Source organism: Condylura cristata, unplaced genomic scaffold (genome assembly GCF_000260355.1).
Source record: "Condylura cristata isolate star-nosed mole 26May11 unplaced genomic scaffold, ConCri1.0 scaffold00008, whole genome shotgun sequence".
Classification (NCBI taxonomy): domain Eukaryota; kingdom Metazoa; phylum Chordata; class Mammalia; order Eulipotyphla; family Talpidae; genus Condylura; species Condylura cristata.
Genome location: NW_004567109.1, coordinates 44,660,766 through 44,683,996, shown reverse-complemented (window position 1 = coordinate 44,683,996; position 23,231 = coordinate 44,660,766). Strand labels below are relative to the sequence as shown.

General features: G+C 35.6%; 1 protein-coding gene across 1 annotated transcript in view; it reads right to left on the bottom strand.

The window, feature by feature from the left end:
- Nucleotides 1-574: 574 nt before the first annotated feature.
- Nucleotides 575-23,231, bottom strand: part of LHX8 (LIM homeobox 8) — a 24,365-nt gene continuing 1,708 nt past the window's right edge. The window contains exons 2-9 of the mRNA XM_004679127.2: nt 22,982-23,068; nt 22,394-22,555; nt 18,603-18,724; nt 16,436-16,656; nt 15,812-15,915; nt 11,330-11,425; nt 5,155-5,338; nt 575-1,293 (exon numbers count right to left, since the gene is read on the bottom strand). Coding sequence (XP_004679184.1) covers nt 1,217-1,293; nt 5,155-5,338; nt 11,330-11,425; nt 15,812-15,915; nt 16,436-16,656; nt 18,603-18,724; nt 22,394-22,555; nt 22,982-23,056 — 1,041 coding nt within the window. The 5' untranslated portion in view covers nt 23,057-23,068 and the 3' untranslated portion in view covers nt 575-1,216. The remainder of the gene's footprint in view (nt 1,294-5,154; nt 5,339-11,329; nt 11,426-15,811; nt 15,916-16,435; nt 16,657-18,602; nt 18,725-22,393; nt 22,556-22,981; nt 23,069-23,231) is intronic.

Sequence of the window (23,231 nt, the reverse complement as noted above, 5' to 3'; positions counted from 1 at the left end):
CTTAAGATTTTTTCTCATTACCTTTATTTTTTTCCTGATTGGTATATAAAAGACAAGAAGTGGGTACAGATTAAGTTCCTTAAATCCAAAATTTACGGAGTGTGACTCTACTTACTTCGGTAATCCTGAAACAAGTACCCAGTTCTATACAGGATAAAGTCCTGAGGTTTACATGTCAGTTCTCAGAATCACAGTCCCTAAAGGGTGTTCAACTAGGAAGAAACAATGCAGTCTCTCTGCTCTAAAAACATGGTGAGCTCCAAATACTTCTAGTTCTTTTCCACCCCTGGAGAAATATATCCATATGGTCCTTATTTCATTTCTGACTTTAGATACCCCAAAAGGTTGTTTTGAAGGCATTCTTCTTCTGCATTAGCTTTATTAGCTAGTTTAGGAGATTACTTGCTAAATTGGATGTGCTCACATTCTTCTGTTCAGTAAGTACAATCTACAAATTTCCAATTAAAATATCTTCACAATACAGCTCAAAGCAAAATAACTTTAACAGTTGTTACATTTTAAAGAGAATAAAGTTAAATGACTGCTGAAAACACACACAAAAAGGACAAATTGGTTGAAACTTTCACCAGGATGGAAAACATTTAATAAACTTAGAATGGTGGGTTTATTAAACTATGTTGTTATTTACAGTCATAACTCATCAACCATAAACACAATAATGTGTTTACATGGCATGCTATAACAGAAGCTTTATTCAGTTCATTCAGAAAACAATGGCAAAATAAATTTCAGTTGCAAATTCACAGATACAAGCTTCAAAGTATAAAGTTGTATATAACAAAAAAATACAAGTCATATTTATAACAATAACTTACAGATACAAACTAATGATAAACTACAGTTTCACAAAGGATTGTAAACATTTTGCACACTTGTCAGTCCTTTCTTTTAGGCAAAGTGCTCTTTTGATGACAAATAAATTAACAGATACATACTAGAATGAACTATCTCCAGACAATACAAAAAAAAAAGTTTTGATTTGTTTTTTCCTTGTAAACATAAGTTTTACAAAAAATGAAGAATCAATAAAAGTGTCTTGCAGGCCAACTATAGATACATACCTGGGCAGCAAAGTGATGTTGGAAATGCTTTGGGTGTTAAATAAAAAATTAACATTAATATTTTTCAATGGTATTTTATACATAATAAATGACAAGTTTATATCCTTAATCATTTCTATCCCTGAAAAAAGGAATTAAGTATGACTTATTGGCAGTTGTGTCATTGAATGGGGTAACAGGGGCTGGAGTCCAAGAGTTGTTGGTGAATGAGCTACAAAATAGAAAGAAATTTGTGGATCAGTTTTGTTGGGTGAATAAAACTGATTACAAACAAGCAAAAACAATCCAAGGCAATGGACTTCAGTTACTCATTATAGCTGAGGGCACTAACCTCCACTCACTCATTCTACTCACCTCAGTGGGAGCCTTAACATATTCAGCATAGTGGGTATACTAAAAGAGAATTTAACATGGTTTACCCTCCAATTTTTATTTGTGCACACAAGCTTTTATAACTTTAAAGTCCTCCATCCCTACCCCATTCACTGCACTTTACCCTACATCTTAGAAAAATAGCAGTTTTGTCTACAGAGATGTTGCAGCTGTTTACATGAAGGCTTCTGTAGAGGATGATTTCCCCAATTTTCATTTATTACTGCTGCTTACCTGCCTCTTCTCTACACATATATGCCACACATTTGATTCAGACAATGCTACAATCACTCATGTGAACATCAGACTAGTTTACTGTTACTGTAAGTAAATGGCAACAAATGGTACAGACTTTGATTTCTTATGTCAGCAAAACTAAAATGAAATTTCCACTTTTAGAAAGACCTATGTTGTTTTAAACTAAACCTTACTCTGACAGCAACTAGGAAAGTTGGCCAACTTTTTGAAAAATCTGTTTGAAGGCATGTGGAAGACACCAAGGTAGTGACAGATTACAATGTCAATTTTCAAAAGATGAAAGAAAATGAGGCTTCTCTCCTCCCATATGTTTAGTGACAATTTTAAAGGAAGAAAAATATCTGAGAGGCTCAGCAGAATTTTCAGGCATTAGGTTTTGTCTGGGTAGTGGGGAATAAAAATTAATGATTAAGAACCACTGAAGCGAAGCCCTAGTAAAATCTGTAAGGACTAAAATAAAACAAACACAGCCTTTGGGACTAGGGGGGTGAGTTGGGTGGGGGAGCTACCTAAGGGTTAAACCCAAGAATCAGTGAACCAGAAAAGCACCAGCCCTCCTGAGAATTGACAGCTGATTGGATTAAGCTGATCTTCCATTAGCCAAAAAACCCATGCCAGAAGACAAACTAAATTCTCTGCCTTTGGTGGAAGACATAATCCAAAGCCTCAAATTATTTCTAGTTTTACACCCAACACCTGAAATACAAGTAATAAGACAAATAAGAAGATATGAACTGGCTGAAAGAAGAGGAAGAAAACAAAGAGATTTACAAAAGATCCAGATATTAAAGTTATCAGACATGAACTTTAATATAACTATAATAAAGGAATGTTTTAAGGAATAAAGTAAAAAAATAGATGTTTCTAGTATAGAAACTATATGAAAGAACAAAATGGGAATTCTAAAAACTGAAACTAGACTAACTGTATCTAAGAACTCAAAGGATGAATTTTATAACATATTAGATTTGAAGAGAATTAATGAATTTGAGGACTTAGCAAAAAGGAAATATCTAGGCTGAAGCATAAAATGTCAAACGACTGGAGAATGTGGCATTCTTCCCTAATGTCAGAAGCAATATTTGACAAGATAAAAGTTAACACTTTTCCATAAAGAAAAACACTAAACTTTATGCATAAGGAGCAATGCTAGATATATTATGATGAAACAGAAAAACAGATACAAATTTAAAAAGACATTCACTTTTATAGGAATCAAAAAAACAGATCGACTACTGATTCCACAACAAATGATGTCAGCTTAACTGTTAACTCTCCATGTCCAAATTAACAGAACAATGGAAACCAGGAGACAAATTCATAGTTTCAAGGTACTGAAAGAAAACAATCTCCAATGTAGATTTTCATGTACAGAGAAAATACCTCTTACAACTTTGTTAAAAACAAATACTTACAAATAACCTAAGTGATATAGATTTAAAAAAAAAAAACTCCAGAATAGAAGAGAAAATTTCGAAATGTCCTAAATATAAAGGCATACTGACCGTATTACATGGAAGTCATGTTGATAACATGAGTTTGCTACAAACTGACTGACTAGATTTTATCAATTCTGAGTTCTTTTCCTTTCTTAGTGGAAATAGATAAACTGATATAATTTATGAAAATGCAAAGGGTCCAGAATAAACAATGTAAACTTGAAAGGAGCAAAGTACTTCTGGATATCAAAAATGACAGATCTAGCCTAACTTAAATAACCACACTAGAAGACACAGAAATTGATACCTAGAGTATATGGAAACATATGCCACTACAAAGCATTTGGAGAAGTCAGTGTTCATCAGAATAGTGAAAAAATTTCTCAGATATGAAACTCAACCTGTTATATGGAAGAAAACAAAGGAGGAACACCTTTTCTATGTATAGGAACAATTTCTTGAAAAGGTCACAAAGTAAACACCATGATAAAAAAAAATGTAACAAACAAGCCACATTAAATATAAGAACTCTTCTCAACAAAATATACCCAAAAATAAACAATAAATGAATGAATAAATTAATGGCAAGCCAATGATAGAAGATATCTGCAACATATATAGTCATTAACAAGGCTATTTATATGCATGTTAAAGCTAGAACTAAAAAAGGGGGAAAAAACAGATAAGCCAATAGATCTGCAGCAAAAAACAAACAGGCTCTTCAACAGAAAGGATGTACAAATAAATAGTGAAAATGTGCTCAATGCAATCCAGTCATGAGGGAAAAGTAAATTAAAATGAAATAGTTCTAGACAACAAAAATATTGACTAAAATTTAAAAATTACACTATATTGTGTTGGCAAAGATAATGCAGCACCAGGAGCTCTCATGCTGCTGGTCCAAAGAGAAACTGATTCAAACCACCATGAAAAATGGTTGGGCCAAATCAATTGAAGTTCAGTGCACCTGGAGCCCACAATCCTATGTTTTACTCCCAGGTACATACCAAAGAGAAGTGTGAATTCCTAAGCTGGAATTCTCTACAACAAAGACAACACAAACCACTGATTCTGCAACAATCAGGTGCATCTCCTGAGCAATGCAATGGAAAGAAGAGCACACAGGAACATGTGTTGTGTGATTACTTTACAGAAAACTCAGAAACAAACAAAACCAAAACATGGTTTTGGAAGTCAAGGAGACGAATACTTTTGGAGGAAGGGTTTGAGAAGGGCACAAGAGAGACACCTGGGGTGCTAATTATGTTTTATTTGTTTATTTACATAGTGTTTATATGTGTATTTATTTATCAAGCTCTATATTATGTGTGCACATTTTATAGGTGTGTTTTGCTTCAATAAAAAAAGGCTTTTTTTTTAACAAAATTCATTAAGCCTCAATCTATAAATCTGTGCACAAATACTTTCTCTGATCCTCAATCTATAAAGCTGTGCACAAATACTTTCTCTGATCATAGGAAAATAAATTCTTTAAATATATATCGGTTTTAATAAAAAAAATTCTAAGTAAAAATCAAGAACTAAGTCATTTTCAATATGTGTACTTTAGCTGTACAGGGGGTATTAAACTCGTCCCTTAAAATGCAGTCACAGGACCAGGCGAGAAAATAATAAGAATAATGAACAGTCATATACCAGAGACATTTTGTGGGGGTGGAGTGGGGAATGGGGTCAAAAGGGGGTGGGGGGAATGGAAGTGCACAGGACTATGGTGATGGCACATGGGTGACTCGGTGATGGGAAACCCATGGGGATTACAATTGAGATGAGAAAAAATGTACAAAATGATGTAAAAATAAACTACTATATTTTTTAAAAAATGCAGTCACAGGAATAGGAACATTTAGATAGTTATGCTCTCTACCACATCCCCACAATATTTTTCAGCTACAATTGAGTAATATTTCAAAACATCAGCTAATATTAGAAGGTATGAGATAATGATTGCTTGGGAGGTAGCTATTAAATGGTGGGATACCTACCATCCATATAACTATGCAGCGCAGTTAGCATGGTGCCATCTTGGGGCACATAGGCAGAATAAGCCATTTCTTCTAACATAGGTGGAGACAGCCTGGAGGGCGGCACTGCTGTGACTGGGGCAGAGGAGGAGTGGTTAGGACTGACGTGTTTCTTGTGGCGAGCTCTACAATTCTGAAACCACACCTGAGGGAGGAGAGAAGCAATGTAGCAGATTCTGAGTACAGTATCAACTCAGTTTAAAAAGGAAATGAAAGCTCAATTACTCTACCACATAAGCACATTATTAAACTAAGTAAGATTTCCTAAAGTGTATAGACAGAAAAGAAACATTTAAGCACAAATAACAATGGTCATTTTCTTTGCTCAAATAATATCTGGAGATTCACACCTTGGAGTTGATTCTATCATAAACCATCTATACCAAAGACCAAAAAAAAAGGGGGGGGGGCAGGTAGCTCGTAGCTTGGACTCAAGAATTCCAGAAAACTCTAGCTTTTCTGCCTGAACTCGGAACTAACAGAAAAGTCCTGATCAGAACTTAAAAAAAAAAAGTACTAAATGTTAAATGTATTATTCTTAATCACCTGCTGAACTCATTTCAAATGATTTTTTCAAATGTTAAAATCCCTACTGAGAACCTAAAGCTTTTTTAAACCACTTGATGCAGTCATATTTTACTTGATAATTTTTTTACTATCTCTCTATAAATACAAAGATTATTCTGCAAGATACATATTAAGATAAAAAAATATTTAAGTAAAATTAAATACAAACATATACACAAAACATTAAGAGCAACCATTCTAATGTTCACTCTTGCAGAAACAAATAAAGTTTATGGAGTGGGACATCAGCTCTGGCTAAATAAGGCTGTTTCCAGAACGTTTCACTAAATGACCCACCTGTTTGGACACTGCTACTAGATAATACTTGACTGTGGAGAGTGACTCCATTGAAACATTATAGCATTTATTAGCTATTACTCTATAAACAACTCAGTCATGAGAAGAGCAAGAGGGTGAGGGATTTTTTAGGGTTTCAGGAAATTTGTACAAGAATATTTTGGGATCAGGAAAGGCAGGTGGTAAAATGTGAGGGATATAAGTCTGTCTGGGTCAGGTGGCCGGTTAGCTCAGTTGGTTGGAGTGTGGTGCTAATAATAAGTCTGTCTGGGAGGAGAGGCAGTTATTGAATAACTAAACACTGAATAAGTAGAACAGAAAAGCTGCAAATATATATATATATATATATATATATATATATATATGAGGAGACATTGGACACACCCTACCCCTGGTGGTCAAAAATAAAGGCTACAAAAAGTACAAATTCAAGAATGTAAAATGTAAGTGGGTTTATATAGTTGAGCAGGTGGTAAAAGGTAGCAGTCAAGGAAGTTTTCCAGCACAAGATTTAGGTATACATTGAGGGAAAGAAGCGGAAGTCATAGCCACGTGCCACCCCTCAGTCTTTGCCAGACTTTAAGAAACCAAACCCAAAGCCCTCACTCAAGGCTCCATCACAGTACATGCCACTAGCACCATCCATGCAGCCAGAAGATAAACTCACACATTTGCCAACCTGTAAGAGGGAACTGCTGCTGCTTGCTTTTCCCCAGTAGTGTCCCTGAGGAATATAAGTAATCTAATGCACATGACACTAGGTTCCCAGATTTCCTGCAAGTTATCTTTGGCCTCCAATAAATCTATACTGGCTAGAACCTCCTTAGTTTAAAAAAGATTCCATCTTCTGATTTAAAAGACCAAGATCTGAGACATTGGAAATAAACATGAAGAAGGTGAGGCATAAACAATGAAACAACTAATAATAATTCTAATAGTTCCTTAGAAAGATCATCTATAGATATTCAAGAATAGAGGTTTGTAAGCACAAGTCACATAGCTTGCACTGCAAATAGAGTGAGGATTCCAGACATAAAAAGATAACTTGATATGAGGGCTATCCAGATCAGAATTCAAATACAAGTCCTTTGACTCTCCTTACTGACTGAAACTTCCTCCTTGTGATTTGCAAACCTCTAGTAAGACTTAACCTTTCTTCTGAGGAACTTCTACTTAAAAGACTGTAAACCACTTAAACTGAAAGTAGACCGTAAAGCATTCTGGAAAGGAAAGAATGATGCATAAAATGAATCTTGGAAAGCCCATACTAAGAGTTAAATATAAAATAGTGTATGAAAATGAAGAGGAAAATATGGCAATACTACTGATTTAGGGAACGGTGGTTAAATGTCTGCGAACAAAATAAAATAGAAAAACCCTACCTTTATGGAACCAAAAGTTAAGTTAAAATTTAGGCATAAGTAATTAAAACCTTAAATGTTTACAGAAACCAAAGTCACTTTTGACATTCTCTAGGTGAAGACACATAAAAGAATCCAAAATTATATAGAAAGGATCAAACAATTTGAATACATAAAAGTTCGATGTAGAAAATGGAAATTGTATAAGGTTAAAAAACATTGTTATGATAGAACTGATATTGGCAAGATAGAGAGGAAAAAAGCAGAACAGAAATGTGTGTACAAACAAATTTAAAAATTACAAAGTAAGCACACACGATAAACTTCATAGACAATAAAAGAAATATAATTAAAAACAGTGAGATTTTTTAATTACCAAGGTGAAAAGTATGTCAAAGAATGACAGCATTCAGCACTCAGGATTCTCATGGGTTAGAGAAAAGGGAACTTTCATATGTAGCTCTGGGCAGAATAAATTGGTATAAACTTTACAGAAAATTATTTATATACTATGCCATTTAAAAACTCTAAAAAATACTTTCTCTTTTGACTCATTTTCACTGCTAAAAATTTACCCTACAGAAATTGTTGGAAAAACAGTCAAAATAAACATCAATGTTGTTCATCGCTACATTTGCATGATAGTGAAAAATTGGAAACAAACTAAATAAATTATACTATGCTCAACAGCAAAGATGATGTAGACCTTACTACAGAAAGATATCCCCAGTACACTCACTGGAAGGTGAAGTTACTATTGTATCCTTTCCTGAAGATTACACAACTCAAAATTCCTTTTTCTGAAAGAGTATGGTGAACAGTGATTGTATCTGGTTGCAAAGTATTAAAATTAACCATGATTTCAGTAAATTGACTAGTCTGTTATTAACAATTCACTAACAGACTTAAACTAGAAAATGTGGGCCTGTCTTGTGTATCAGACATTGTTTCTCCGCAATTTTGAGAAACTACTTGGTATAGTAGAATCAGGTTGAGTAATCAAACTAACTTTTCTAAAGTATTGTGCCCAGTGCTAGGACTTAGGGTAGGTAAGGAAGTTTTAACTATTTGAGATCACGAAAGTAATTCTTCAAAAATACTATGAAGGGCTATATGTTTAAATTATATACATAAAGTATATTTATAAGTAATATATTTGCATGCTGGAAATTCCTTCCTTTGCCACCTTATTAGAAATATTTAAATCCTCACATATTAAAAATCACTAATCAAAATTATATTCTCCAAATTTTCTTGAAATCAAATTAACTTGTTTGTAATGCTGGTTACCTAAATACTTGAAAATTACATAGCAGATGCCTGCAGACCTTCCTTTTTCAAGTAACAAAAATATTCTCTGAAAACCCTCCATTCTTCTTAGTTTGCAACTACAAAATAATCTGAAACCAAACAGTTATGATTTGACTAAGCTGCAGCAGACAACGTCAATGAATCATAAAGGTTTCGATAAAAGGTGCCCTCAGTCTGTGGAGTATGAACTACACCTCAATAAAGGTTAAACTTCCAGGTAGTATACTCCTTCTGCCTCTAGAGAGAGCCCAGACCATTTTTACAGCTTGTCACTAAAGCTCTTCATCAAGAGTCAAATCTGTCTTTTCCTACATTCCCTTGCAGAGACTTGGTTCTATTGTTTGCAAAATGTTTTCACATATATTTAAAAAGATCTATTCTGTATATACTACCCCTTCTATTAGTATCTCCTGATCTTGAGATAAATATCCTTATTGTCTTTAATATTAGCACATGGTTATTGGTCTTTCTTGACTTTTTTTGACCTTTCTTTAAAGTAAGCATTCTTTCCAGATGGGTTCCTTATTGGTCTACCTTTCTAAAACTGGTGAAACGATCACAATAGCCCAGCTACTTGGACAATACTGAGGTCATGGGACTCATCTCACAGAGCCTCATTACATGAAATCCACTGGGAATCTAGGTCTGTGGAGAAGCTGTGACAACATCAGGTTTTTCCTACTGAGAATTTGTTTTTTAAAATATCAGGCTGGAGGGCCCTCCCTGGTGGCGCAGTGGGTTAAAGCACAGCACTAAGAAGATAAAGCCACTTCCGCATGAGTTCGATTCTGCCTGCCCCGGAGGTGACCACATAGTGTGGCAGACCTCTCCTGACCCGCCTGCTGCTCCCCTCAGCAGTGTACTTCCTCGATCTGTCTGCTCTGCTCCCCACTCTGTCTCTGGTGAAGCCTCTCGCCGCCCCTGAGCCTCTGGCCTGTACCCCAGTTCTGTATGTACAAATAAATAAATCTAAAACAAAACAAAACAAAACAAAAACCACCAGGCTTGATAAGGATATGCTGAAGAAAACACCTATTTATCTACCACCAAATTTTTTTTTAAAGATTTATTTATTTGTACATACAGAACTGGGGTACAGGCCAGAGACTCAGGGGCAGTGAGAGACTTCACCAGAGACAGAGTGGGGAGCAGAACAGGCAGATCAACGAAGTACACTGCTGAGGGGAGCAGCGGGCTGGTCAGGAGAGGTCTGCCACGCCATGTGGTCTCCTCCGGGGCAGGCGGGAATCGAACTCATGATGAAGTGGCTTTAGCTTCTCAGTGCAGTGCTTTAACCCGCTGCGCCACCAGGGAGGGCCCTACCACCAAATTTAATAAATAAAAGATTATATGGACAACATGGACTGTTTCCCTCTCCTCTCCCCACTGAATTTCATCTTGCAGTTTACAGTAACTTGCATTAATTCCTAAAACCATGAACATCATTCAAATTATTTTCCATTTCCCTAATCTGTCTATGAGATGTTGACTCATTGATTATTTCCATCTTGAGTCCACCTCACTCCTTTAGTTTCCGTGGTGCTTCTGCACCAGACTGATTCTGGTTACTATGTTGTATTCAAATTAGCATCACTTATCCTGCTCTTTCCCTAAATCATTCTACAATGTTTACTGTCTATAATCTTTCTAAAGAATCTAAGATCTCAGGCCACAAAATTGACCAATTTTAGCTCTCTTTGAGTTCTGTTTATTCTGTTTACGTGTACAGTTGCCACCATTATTGCCTGGTTATCAGAGTTAAAGGGAATTGATGTCCCTCTCAGCTACCAAGCTAGCTGTCTTTTGCTTTTAGTAACCCTATCACTGGCACAATTCCTAGGGATACTTTGACTTCAAATGTAATTTATCTTTGACTTCTCTTTACTACTTTTTCATTATAGTATCCAGGTCTTCTAGTATCCTGCACTGGCCATCAGTGTACAGTCAATAATATATTTCTTGAAGTATTTCTAGGTTATTATTCCAATTACATCGCTTCAGAAAAAAAAAATCAGTATTGTGCTGGGTATCCGAACTAATCTGGCTCTATCTAGCCTCTCCCAACTGTAATTCTTCCCATGTACTCTTACCAACACTTTCCTCCTAAAATTACATATTTTTGTCCTGCTAAGAGGAGAACTCTACTCCATGTTCAGCTCCAACAATTTAATCATCCACAGTCTGCAGACCTAACTTTTTTCAGCTAAGTGTGCTTTAACTATTCCTTTCTCTACCTTTGTTCATACCACTTTCTCTACCTGGATCTTGAACAAAGGCCATCAACAAGCCTTACATATAATCCACACAAAAAAAGAAAAAAAAAAGTCAGCCTTAGAAACAGATACAGCATGAAATAGCAATTTTCTTCTTAGGATTGCTATGAGCATTGAACAAAGTAGCATGTGCAACGTGGCATCTGCAGCCCAGGCCAATCAAGATAATTATTAATTATCAGGTTTAGACAACTGATGGAGAGCATGAAGAATCCTAAAATGGGAAGATAATGCTTTAACATTTCTTCACAGAAACCATGCATATTCATATAAAGACCAAACCTAGAACTTTCAGTATTCCTTGATTAACACCTTTAAAATGCTCACCTGTATCACACGTCTGCTCAAGCCTGTTCTTTCTGCGAGTTTCTGGAGGGTCTGTGCATCTGGGTTGTTGTCCTGAGCAAACTGTGCTTGCATAACCTGTTATTTTTTTAAAATGTAGGTCATAAATAGCTAAAAAAAAAAAACTATCTGCATTTTGATGATAAGAAAGATAAGACATGCACACAAAAATGAGATACTAGAATTTTATTAGATGAATATTACTATAAGGAAGTCTGTATAAGTGAAAACAATGCATATTTAGTAAATTTGCATACAACTTGCTATGCTGACAACTTTAAAAAATAATTTCAACATAAAATCTTGCCTCTCAATTACGCTATTAAAAATTAGTTCACCTTTTCTGTTCTTATAACCCACAAATTAAATGTAGAAGTGTAAAGTCTCATTATTATTTTTCCATTTTGTTGAAGTTATTAGCACTAGAAAAATTTTATAATATAAAAATCGTATCATATATCTAACCCCTATTAGCTAAATAGGTTCAAAAGTTCCTGCTACTATGTGGATTTTCAAGTAGTACATACTGCAAAACACGTCTAACTTAATTCAGTTATTGTTCTAAGTGTTTCTTCTATGCAAAGGAGTATCTGAGATCTTAAAAAGAGATAACAAACAGCCCACTTAATAGGAATTTCTTAAACATCTACAGATAGAAAAAGCTCCCAGATAATTCTGATGTGAACCTTTGGCTAGGAATCACTGCTCTAAATGTTAACAGAGTGACATATGAAAAAGCTGTCTTTGGTCTCAACCTCCCAGGAGAAAGATGCGGATATGCCAATAACTACCTACAATACAAGGTGAAGGGAGAATATGAAGGCAGGGGTGGGTGGGAGTACCAGAATAAAAACACAAGTCAAGTCCTTCGGCTCTTTCAGAAAAGGAAGTCATGGGAATTAAGCAGGATATCTGAATTTCATTATTTAATCAATTGAGTGATGATACAATATAAAGAAGTATTACAACGAAGAGGGAGTTCAGCATCCAACATGACTGTGCATGGCTATAGGTGGGGGATGCAAATGACCTATCTACCTTAAGCATTGTTGGCCTTACCACTCTTTCCAATGGAAAAGTCACTGTATTCTCCACTATTCTTCTCAACTACTCTCTCCTGCCATTGCACCTGTGACAGGCCTGCTACATCATTCATTTAACAGGCTTAGCATTCTCTGTGGCAGAAAATGTGTTCCTTGAGGGCAAAGGGAAAGACTTATTCTTCACATCCCGAGAGTTAAACCTCCTCCCCCATAGTATGAATTTGAGAGTTTATGACATGTGAAGCTTGGCTAAATGAGGAAAATCTGAAGCTAGAGTGGGAAAAATAAAAGACCAGTGTTGCCCCAAGAAGCTCAAAAATCATAATTTTTTTTTTTAGTTCTGATTAGTGACTTTTCTAGAATAAGATGCTTCTGGCTTCTTAATCAATTATATTGTCTACACATTCTTGTAAAGAGTACAGATACTTTTATCTTAAAACATGAGCAAGATCAGCTTAAAAGTTTACTTCACTCTTTGTTTTTACTTCAAATATGTTACTATAATATCTCCCTGTACAAATAGATTTGGTTTTATATGTCATAGAGCAAAAATAAGCAAATTAAGTCTGTCTTCTCTTTTCAATCTCTGAGAAGCAAAAAGCTGAACAGATTTGTGAAGAGTTGCATATAAAGTCACTACTGATAGTTTATAAGACAAAAAACATGCTTTTCACAAATATATTTCAAATTCACAAGTAATAGAACCAAATTACATTAATCAATTTCTCATCAAGGAATAAAGCAAAACTTAAATGAACACTGATGGCTTAGTAAGGGAATATGCTAAAAGAGGTGTGCTTATCAGTGTTTAGTTTTACAAATAACATTTTTAATTTCTACTTAGCTTCATTATTCATAAAGCTACCAAACCCACTCCAACCCTTTCTTGAGTTCTTTTAATGTAGTCAAGAAATGAGCCTCTTGTTGATACTAAAAATGTTAAGGCCAAGAGGGCTAGCAAAAATGTCCAGAGTGTGCATATTAGACCCTGACTACCTCAATCTGAAAGTAGATTAAAGCAAATGGACATGCTTAACATTAGTAATCATCAAGTAAATGCTTCCCACTATAAAAAGCAAATCATAATAATGCCCAGAACGTTTAACATATAATTTCTACAAGTGGGATAATATTTGAAATTATTTTTACCAAAACAAAGTACCATTTATTTTGTGGGTCTTCAACTATTTTTTTTTTTCACATAAATTCCTACACAATTACAGGAAATTATCTTGGCTCTTGCTCCCATTTTGATTCTCTTTTCTATAAATACTTCACAAGCAATCTTGAATTTCTCGACTAATCACCTGAATTATTTTTATTATTTTGCTAAATTCAAGCAGCACATGAATTTACTCAACTTTTTAAAATATACAAATTGACAATGAGAGTACACTGCTTAATTTATTAGTGGTTCTGGTAAAATAAATGATTCATATTTTTAAAAGTCTACAATAATTTTAGATGCCTATATTTTGAAGAGCCACTAGAGGACAAAGATTATGACGAGGACATCCTCATCATAAGGCAGATGCCAAATAACACTGAATGAGAATATTCTTTGAAAGCATATTGCTTCTGCTTTCACATTTTAAAAACTATAGTTCTAATATATATTTTTAAAATATATGACTCTGCTGGCATTTTCATATAACAATGCATGGCCTAAATAGTTTATGCATATTTGCCACTTGAATCTAAGAGGTTATCTATTAGACTCAGAATCTCACTCTACTTTAGCTGTTACTGCCAGGCAACAGTTTTAAGGCACAGTACCACTGATGGCCTTCTCGGAGGCCAAGAGAAATGAAAAGATCAGAGGTTTCAGGAGCAGGCTCTAAGCCTTCTCTGCTGTTTTGTAGTGGTCTTCCGGAAGGGAGTGGCTACACCTCTAGGAATTATTGTGAAGAGCATCAGGATGTAATGTATTAAAGGCCTGGTATAGGACTTGGTACACAAATAAGTCCACAAATACTATTCCTTTTTTTATTAAATTAATATCCTAAATTATCTTCCTGATCTCTACATAGTGGTTTCATATTCTCACAATTATAAATGCTTCTGTCAAAGTAAACTTATCAGTTCTGTAATAATTAAAATTATATCCAGGATTTTATGTAAAAACTGCATTTGTAAAACAGTATTTTATATTAGAGATTTGATTTTCATTCAGACACCTGAACATCTTGCCACCAAGTCTCCCATAAGTACTGTATCCCCTAGTTTAAGATCTTATGTGACCGTCATTGCAATCTAATCAGGCATCCAGAAAAAGATCCAAACAGTAATATTTCTAGTATTTTTTACAGTTGCCTTACTCTTCATGCATTACTTATTGACCATTTATTCAATGCCTAAAATAAGGATTTACAAAACAATCACTTGGAATTTTTTTAAATGATTCTAGATTTTAATCCTAAATTGCTTGCAAGTGTTACCAGTTTCTGTTGAAATATTTATAGAAACATCAACTTTCTCAAAATAAAATTTCTCTCAGAACTTTTGCATTCATCTACAATAATGATTCTTAGAATTCTTAGAATATTAAATTCTTAGAATATTAAATGATTTTTCAAAAAATTTACTTTTACTCTTTTGTCAACATTGCAATAAATGTCCTTTATAGTCTGATCTAGTATGGATACTATGGGTAAAACACTTGTAGTACATGGTTTGTGCTCAGTAAATGTTATTTTACTTTAACATAAAACAAATATCCCAGCCACATTAATAATTATTTGCTTGAATTTGTAGAGATTGAAGTTAGGACAATTATATTTAGGACAATTATATATAAACTGGAAATAACACCTCCCTTTGCAGAGGATATAATCAACAAATTATAGAATTACTCCCTTTAGCCTGTCTAAAAACAATTGGCTGGAGTCAATCAGTAGATTCCTATTTATAGTAAGTCATATTCAATTTTTTCCTACTCAGAAAACATACAATCTTGTCCATTAAAAGACTCATTGTGATTTGCTAAAGAGATGAACATATAAGCAGCATGGACTCACTAATGTTTGTCTCTTTCTGTAAGAGTTTCATAATATTTTGTCCATTGTTGCCATTATATGTAACAATGGACTAAATCTATTTTATCAGGAAGTCAGGATAGATCAATGTTTTGTTTCCAGTTTAAGAATACTAGAAGACTCCAGGGAAACACAGCTTGAATGACTAGTTCATAGCACTATCAGAACTCTGGAAATACCACTATTCTAAGGTAAAGAATATCGTTTCCCACATTCACCAAGTTATTTTTCACAAAAAGTACAAGCTAACTTTTTTGAAAATACAAAACTATTTTTAGACAGCATGTCTTGTGTGTGTGTGTGTGTGTGTGTGTGTGTGTGTGTGTGTGTGTGTTGGTTTTGGTGGGGAGGGACTTCAAAAATCATACATTCTTTGTCAAGTCTACCTGAAGTTGATCTGCTGTAAAGCTGGTTCGAGCTCTTTTTGCTGGTTTTGGATGGTTAACATCTTGCTCTGTGAGGAGGGCACCTTCAACACTAATCCCATTACCTGCATTAAAACAAAATAAAACAAAACACCATACATGTTGATGATTCAAAAGGGCTCACTGGTCATGCAATAATTGGTCTTTTGCATCTCTTGGCTAGGTTTCAAAATGCATACATGGTCTAGATTGCCAAATAGCTTAGTTTTAAGTTTTTAAACACACTAGAAATATACTGTGGAAACATTCCATTTTTAGGTTTGTATATTTAGTCAAAAGTGAAAAAAATCAGAAGTCCATCTCCATGGTTCATTCTTAGGAAGGCAATGAAACAACTGGTTACAAAAAGCAAAACAGAACCGTAACTCAAGGCTGCTGCCTGAGAATATGGTACAAGGTTAATATACATGCCATGGCTTTCCCTGTAAATAAACAGATGGAGACCATCACTAAACAGAGTGCTTAATGAACTTTACCACAATTGCATTGCACAAAATAATGCATTAAAATGACCTTAGGAAAAATCATTTTTAACCCTGTATAACTGTTCCCAAAGACACAAAAGTATTCTAAGTATATATTTACCATTTTCCACTTCTCTTTTTAAATTATCCAGCATGCAGTCATAATGCACTCTGCAGAGGACTTTCTCTTCCACCAAAGCAAACTCCTCTCCCGTGGAAAGTTGCCTTTTGCAAGAAAAGCAGGCAAAGCATGCCAAGTGATAGACATTTCCCTTGGCCCTCCGGACCCAGTCAGTAGAATGGATGTGCCTCCCACAACGAGCACAGCGAGTTCCATACCTTCTACAGTAAACAGAAGTGCAGGAGGTGAATATTTTAATGTTTGATGAGATATGCATCAGTCTAAGATCAAACTAACACATTTTATTATTTACTGTATTAAACTAAGTATTTAAATCTTTCAAAAATGAAACAGGAATCAATTATTTTTCTAAAAATCAATTTGGTACCAATCAAAACTTGAGATAGAGTCATAACTCAAAGCTGTTTATTAAACAAAAACTTCTCATTGTTAATCTAAGGAAAGATTATATTTTTTCTTTTAAAATATATCGAATACTAGTTTCAAAATCCCTCTAGTAACAAATACCAGTGCATTTATAAATTACCTAGAGACTTCAGATTCATCTCTCTCTCTATCCCACCTCCAAGAGTGAAAACCTTAACATGCAAAATTTGCATACCACTAAAGATATAATGACTTCTTAAAACCAAGCTGAGGTCATTAGAAAATGCTTTTTGAGTATGCTTTTAATGTTAAAAAATTTCAACATTTCAAAATGAGAAGAATGGAAATTGTTCAATCTGGGGGTGAGGAAGGAAAATCAGAAATCTTTCCCTGGTGAATAAGCTACTGTATTGTTATCCACAAGGAGGAGAAAATACCTAAGTTTCAGATACCTAACTTGACATAAAATTCAGATTAATCTGAAAACACCAGATACAAATATTTATCTTTTCTCCCAGTCATAGTAACTGCATACTCTGCCATGTCTTCTGTTACAACTTTAATCATGGCTTGGCATGTCCACATCTAACTAGGTAAGTATATTTGTCTGTGTCCACTCATTTATACAGTGGCATTGGCAGTTATTTTAAAATAATCTGAAAAAATAAATCCTAAAAATAAATTTCAGAATATAATATATTATGAAGTGTAAAAAAATACTTAACTAAACTTGCAACAAGATTTTGAAACCAAACCTTTCAAAATTATTTTTAAAATTAGCATTAAAAATTAAGATTATCATATCTGAAGTGACAAGAGGCAAGTTACTAGTATTTGTTGGAAATGGAAAGTGAAGCTTATGAGAAAGAAGTGTTTTTGGTAATTACAAAATTCTGTGACTTTCTAAAATAAAGAACTCTAAGAACAAAGAGTTTCATGAAGTACTTTAAATTACTTAGCAATTTTATTCAAATCACTCACTAAACTCTCTGAGATCAGCTTTTAAAATTGAGTGTAAACAACATAATTAGTACTACAAACTTTGTTATATAGTTATTAATTTCCCAACTTCACAATGAACACTTTATTTGGAAATGTAAATAATCATAGAACTTCTTAAAATCCATGCTTAAAGGATGATTTTCAATTTCTAGAGAGTTATCTATCAAGAACAGATTTTTTAAAAAGAAACATTCTTTTAAACAATTAACAAAGAAATCACACAGAAAATATTACATTTAATATCTCAGGAAAATATAATCTCATAAACAGACAAAAGAATCAGGTATATTACTGTAATAATATGGTTAAAATATTATTTTGAATACTACAGTCTCCAAACTGGTAGAATTTTATAAGTGTATACGTAGGGATCATTCTACAGTAAACTACTAAAAGCATAATAAAACCTTAATTTGTCTCAACCTAATTATTCATTTTATTTTATTATATCCTCCAACAAGAGGCTTTGTCACAGTAAGTCAATTATATTCCCTTATTTACACTTATGTAAAGAAGTATCCCTATTTTTAATATCTAATACCTTTATATTTCTCAAAGTGGAAGCAATAGTTTCAATTAGTTTTTGTATGATGAATTCCTAAAACACAACTAGGCTTCTTTTATTTACTTTAATGTAAGTTATTACTCAAAAATATAAAACATTCTCATTTTAAATCTATGATATAGAAAAATTGTTCAAGAAAACCTAGTTATGAAATTCTCTTTGCATAATAATTCCTTGGAGTATCCACTAAAAAAAAAAAATTTCACAGTGTACCTGAAATAATCAAGTTTGCAAAAAATGTCTTTGTCTTTAATATAACAGCTTGTATGCCTTCCTAAGGAGGTTCTGCAGACACTGCAGGAGAGACACCGAACATGCCAGCACAGGTCATTCACCTATAAAGAAAATCAAGGCAGGATGAGAAGACATTCTAATACCAAACTTAAGAATAGCATTCACTAATTTTGCATAGTAAACAATTTAAAAAGCAGCTTCCTTCATACTTTTATATGCGTTCCAAAAATTTTCACCTGAAAGTGTCATTTATGTAGATGTGCCCAGATATGTTCTCTATTTGATCTCAGCCCCCAAATCAAAATACATATTCAGCATTTTGTGTAAAATTTTTGGACTCATTGAAAAATTTGGTTTTGGGTTGAGTGTGTGTGTGTGTGTGTGTGTGTGTTTTAAATTGGACTTATATGAACACAGAGAAAATTTGAGTTGTGCATATAGGTTTGCTTTCTTTTATGACAATCTTTCCACCACAAAACCTAGTAGCTAATGAAGTTAGGTCACACACCTTTTCAATTTACTTCTTGGCCTACTAACTATGAACTGCATTAGTTAAGTAGAGAGAGAAAGAAAGCAATAAAATAAGTTTGGTAAGATAAACACTATTATAAAGAAGTTGGGCAATCCATTTTCCTTAGAAAGCAAAAATTGCTAAAATAGATTTAAAGTTGACATGGCAGAAGCCCTGACTCTTCTAACGTTAAATAACAGAATAAAGAAAGTACAGATAACCCTACTTAATTGTTTGGCTGCTGGGGGAAAAAAAATCAGATTGTAAGTACTTCTGAAAAGTACTTATCATCCAAATATCATTTGCCATTTACACTTTAAGTAATAAGACACAAAATGGTGCTTATGTTTTCTACATAGAACATGAAATACTGTCAATTCAGAGAGGTAATCACAATTATCCTCACTGTAAGCTGTTGCCATTATACAATAAGCACCACACTTCAGATTTCAGGAGGAATGAAGATATGTTCTAGATTGAACTTGTTGCAGTATAGTTTCCTAAAGTTCACTCTTGTTAAATGGACACAAGAACTAGCTTTATCCTTAACTGAATTTCACATAAAAGATAGCAAAAATGCAAAAACACCAGTTACACCCTGCAAATGGATTTAATGTCTAAAATAAGAATGTAATAATTGTGAAATATGCCTTTTGCTGTACTATTTCATATGAAAGACTACCTGCCAATGATTTTTACCAGATTGCATTACTGTTTAACATGAAACAGAAGAAAAAAGTTTCATTGACTTTTAACTGCAGTTATGTGCCTCTTCTTAAAGCATCATGAGAATATCATTTAGGTGAAATTTTAAAAGTTTTAAGCTTTGAACTTGCTACTAAAAAGCAGCACATTTACTGAACAAGAAGCAAGGAAGTAATAAAAAAATCTGAGGATGTTACAATAAAAATTATTAATAATGGTCAATATTATTGAAACAAGGATATATTTTCCTTCTATTTTTTTCCCTCAAAATGGGCCCAATTAAGGTAAAGTTTAGAAGTACAGCCTCCATTAGTGTTCTACTGTTTAGGCCCTTGTACATGTCCATCTTATCTGGCTTTTCCTTTTCTTTTGTAAGCAAGGGTAGAGTCAGGCATCAGGACAGAGCTTGGATGATCTTTTAATTCCCAGAAAACAGACCTAATGTGTAGTTTGCATCCTTTCCTCGAACTTAAAAAAAAAAAATCCTTATCTTCCATTCTTTTCCAGGAGGAAGGAACAGAAGGTAAAGAAAGAAGACTGTAAGCACTGTAAACCTTCCCTGATGGCTGGTATTGATCCAAAATATATTTGTATGTAGTACCAAGCCAAAAGAACCACATAAACTGACAGGGCATGAAAGTTTTAGGCAGGGCAACAGATGCCCCTAACACACACATTCTCTCTCTCCTCTCTCGCTCACATTTTATTTGCCTCATTAATAAAAGTTCTAAGTTCTATTATCAGTTACACCCTCAAATAATACACTGTTCTAGAATTTTTTTTTTTTACCAGCAACACAAACAATCCAATCTTTTGTGGAAGAATTAAGTACTGAAAATAGATAACAAAATTAAGAACTCAAGAATTTGTACATATTCATACAGCATCAAACTTAGGGTTAATGTACTAATATGCACAAAAAGAGAGCACAACAAAAAGAAAGACTTTATATAGATGAATTCATTGGGAGGACTCTAGTCCTATTACAAAGGAACTGCTTATATTACTTATTTAGATAACATATAATATAGTGACATCTTTTTCATACAAATATACATATAAAAATAAATGTATCTTAACATATTAAAGGGGAACATTAGAAATTATTTTCCTATTTCAGAGGACCTGTTGTCACTATCACTTCTTAAAATATCCTTTCTGCTATGAAATGTTAAGCTTTCATTGATCCATTCAGTAGGAGTCTTAAAGATTATGCTAATTGTTAAGAGGGGTCATTGGAAATAAGTGCCAAAAGATGAAATATCCAAAAAGGCAGAGGTCTAGAAACTCTTAAGAGTGCAAATTTAAGAAAAAGACATCTTAATCAGCCAGCTTTAAGAATCAACCACCACTTAAGATAAATTTAGTACTTCTTAGTGCTTTCATCAAGACTTCTTTTGGTTCTTTATCTGAGGTTGTATCATACAGGGTATCAGTTCCACTTTATAAATGCAGTGGCTTTGGATCTTGAGGTAGAAATTTAAAGCTGCCCACTAACTTGCTTTTTGAACTTATACTCTCCATAATTAATCGTTTTTGAAAAACTGGGGGTGAAGAGGTGGGAAGGAAATAGAAAGTGAACTGGTTTGGTACTAATTCAGTGTAAGAGATCATTATTTTAAATAGTGGTTTTAAAAGCTATTGAAGTTGAAAACCCATGGCATTAGGATTAAGACACATGGGACCATGATCCTGAATGCAATGACATGGAGAACTATGGCCTGCCAAAATTTTTACTCCAAAATTCCCCCTACTACATTTTAAGAGAGAAGTAAAACAGATTAAGACAGGCAGTCAATCCTCAAAGCACCACTTGAAGCGCTTAATTCCAGGCATCTATCTTTCTTCTTCTCCTTCTTCCTCCCATCTTTTTGTCTAACTTTACATCAATTTCTATTTCCCCACCCCTCTAAACACTGGAGATTACATTAAAAGGCACTGGGTGACCTTTAAGTATTAAACCCTTATAAGAAGAGGAAGTCATTGAAAATGAGTTTTATTTAGTTACACCCTTTTTTACTTTGAAAAAAGTCCCAGGTAACTAACGGTAAACAAACATAACAGTAGAAAAGAATAAATTCAGGAAAGACCTTGCATGGCAGTTTACAGTGGTTCTCACCAAAGGAGACAGTGCAAAGGGGCTTCTGTGCCAGATGAACTCTCTGTGCTGGCAGGGGAGAGGGTGTTATTGACAGTGAAGGGAACATAACCCGTGGCTCAGTTAAAAATGATCAGACAGAACCCTCTTTTAGAAGAGATGAGGATGTCTCCACTTTCGTTTCTCTACAAGACGGTGGCTTGTACATCCACCCAGGGTATGACACTTCCAGGCCAGGATGTATGCTTGACACAACAGCTGCTTTTTGCAACAAGGGAGATTCTAACATTTCTTGTCCCACTCCCACCGCAGGAGTTACCCCGACTGGGCCGTGCAGTTGGGCCAGCCTACCACCTCCAGCGAGAGCTTGGGCAGAGAAGAGTGGGAAAAACTTTGTTCGCCGAGCGTTCACGATAGATAACCCCGCTCCCCTTGGGCCTCTCGGCTCTACCCTACCTTGAGAAGGTACTTGTCCACGATCTCCAGGCCGCAGCTGTTGCACACACACTTGCCAGGAGGGCAGACGGAGCCCGAGGCCATGGACCGGGGCGAGGACGACGGGGACAGCGGGGCCGAAGAGGAACACGAGTCCTCGTCCCCCGCTCCCTCGGGGCTCACCTGCAGGAAGCCGCGAGGCGAGGTGGCAGGCGGTTCTAGACCCCTCCTCGTCTCATCCCACCTACACACATGGGTTCTCTTCTCCCTCCCGTCTAGCCACCCCCAGTTCCTCAGATCTCGCTTTTACCTCCCTCTCCGCTGGATCCAAGCTCCCGCCACGCACCCTCCGGGACTGTCGACCCCTGACCTCAAGGACCCAAACGCTTTGCCGCAGGGCCGCGTCGCCCAGCCCAGCCCTGCCCAGCCCAGCCCAGCCCAGCCCGCCGCGAAGTCTCAGCTTCCCACCTCGCCCCGCCCCAGATCCTCCCTCCAGTAGCTCCCGGAGGGGCAATTGGGTCCAGAAGGCCGGGCGAGGATTGCGGCCCTCGGACCGTGGCCGCCTTCCCACCGCGACTCGCGCCAGCTCCCGGGTCCCTTCCCACTCACCAGTCCCTCTTCCCCGGCGACTTTCCGAGTCCTCCCGGCCGCCAGGGCTGCTGTCCGCCCGCACTCTTCCGACATGAGCCCCGGGTACTGCGGGGTGGGAGGGGGGCAATGGGAGACCGGCAGAGAGGTTCAGAGCCCGCACGCGCAGCCCGGAGCCTCAGCCTTGGGCGCGCGGGGCGGGCTAATGAAGGCCCCCGACGCGCAGGGCCGCGCGTGCAGCCGTCAGGGCGCCTGGGCCCCAGCGCCACCG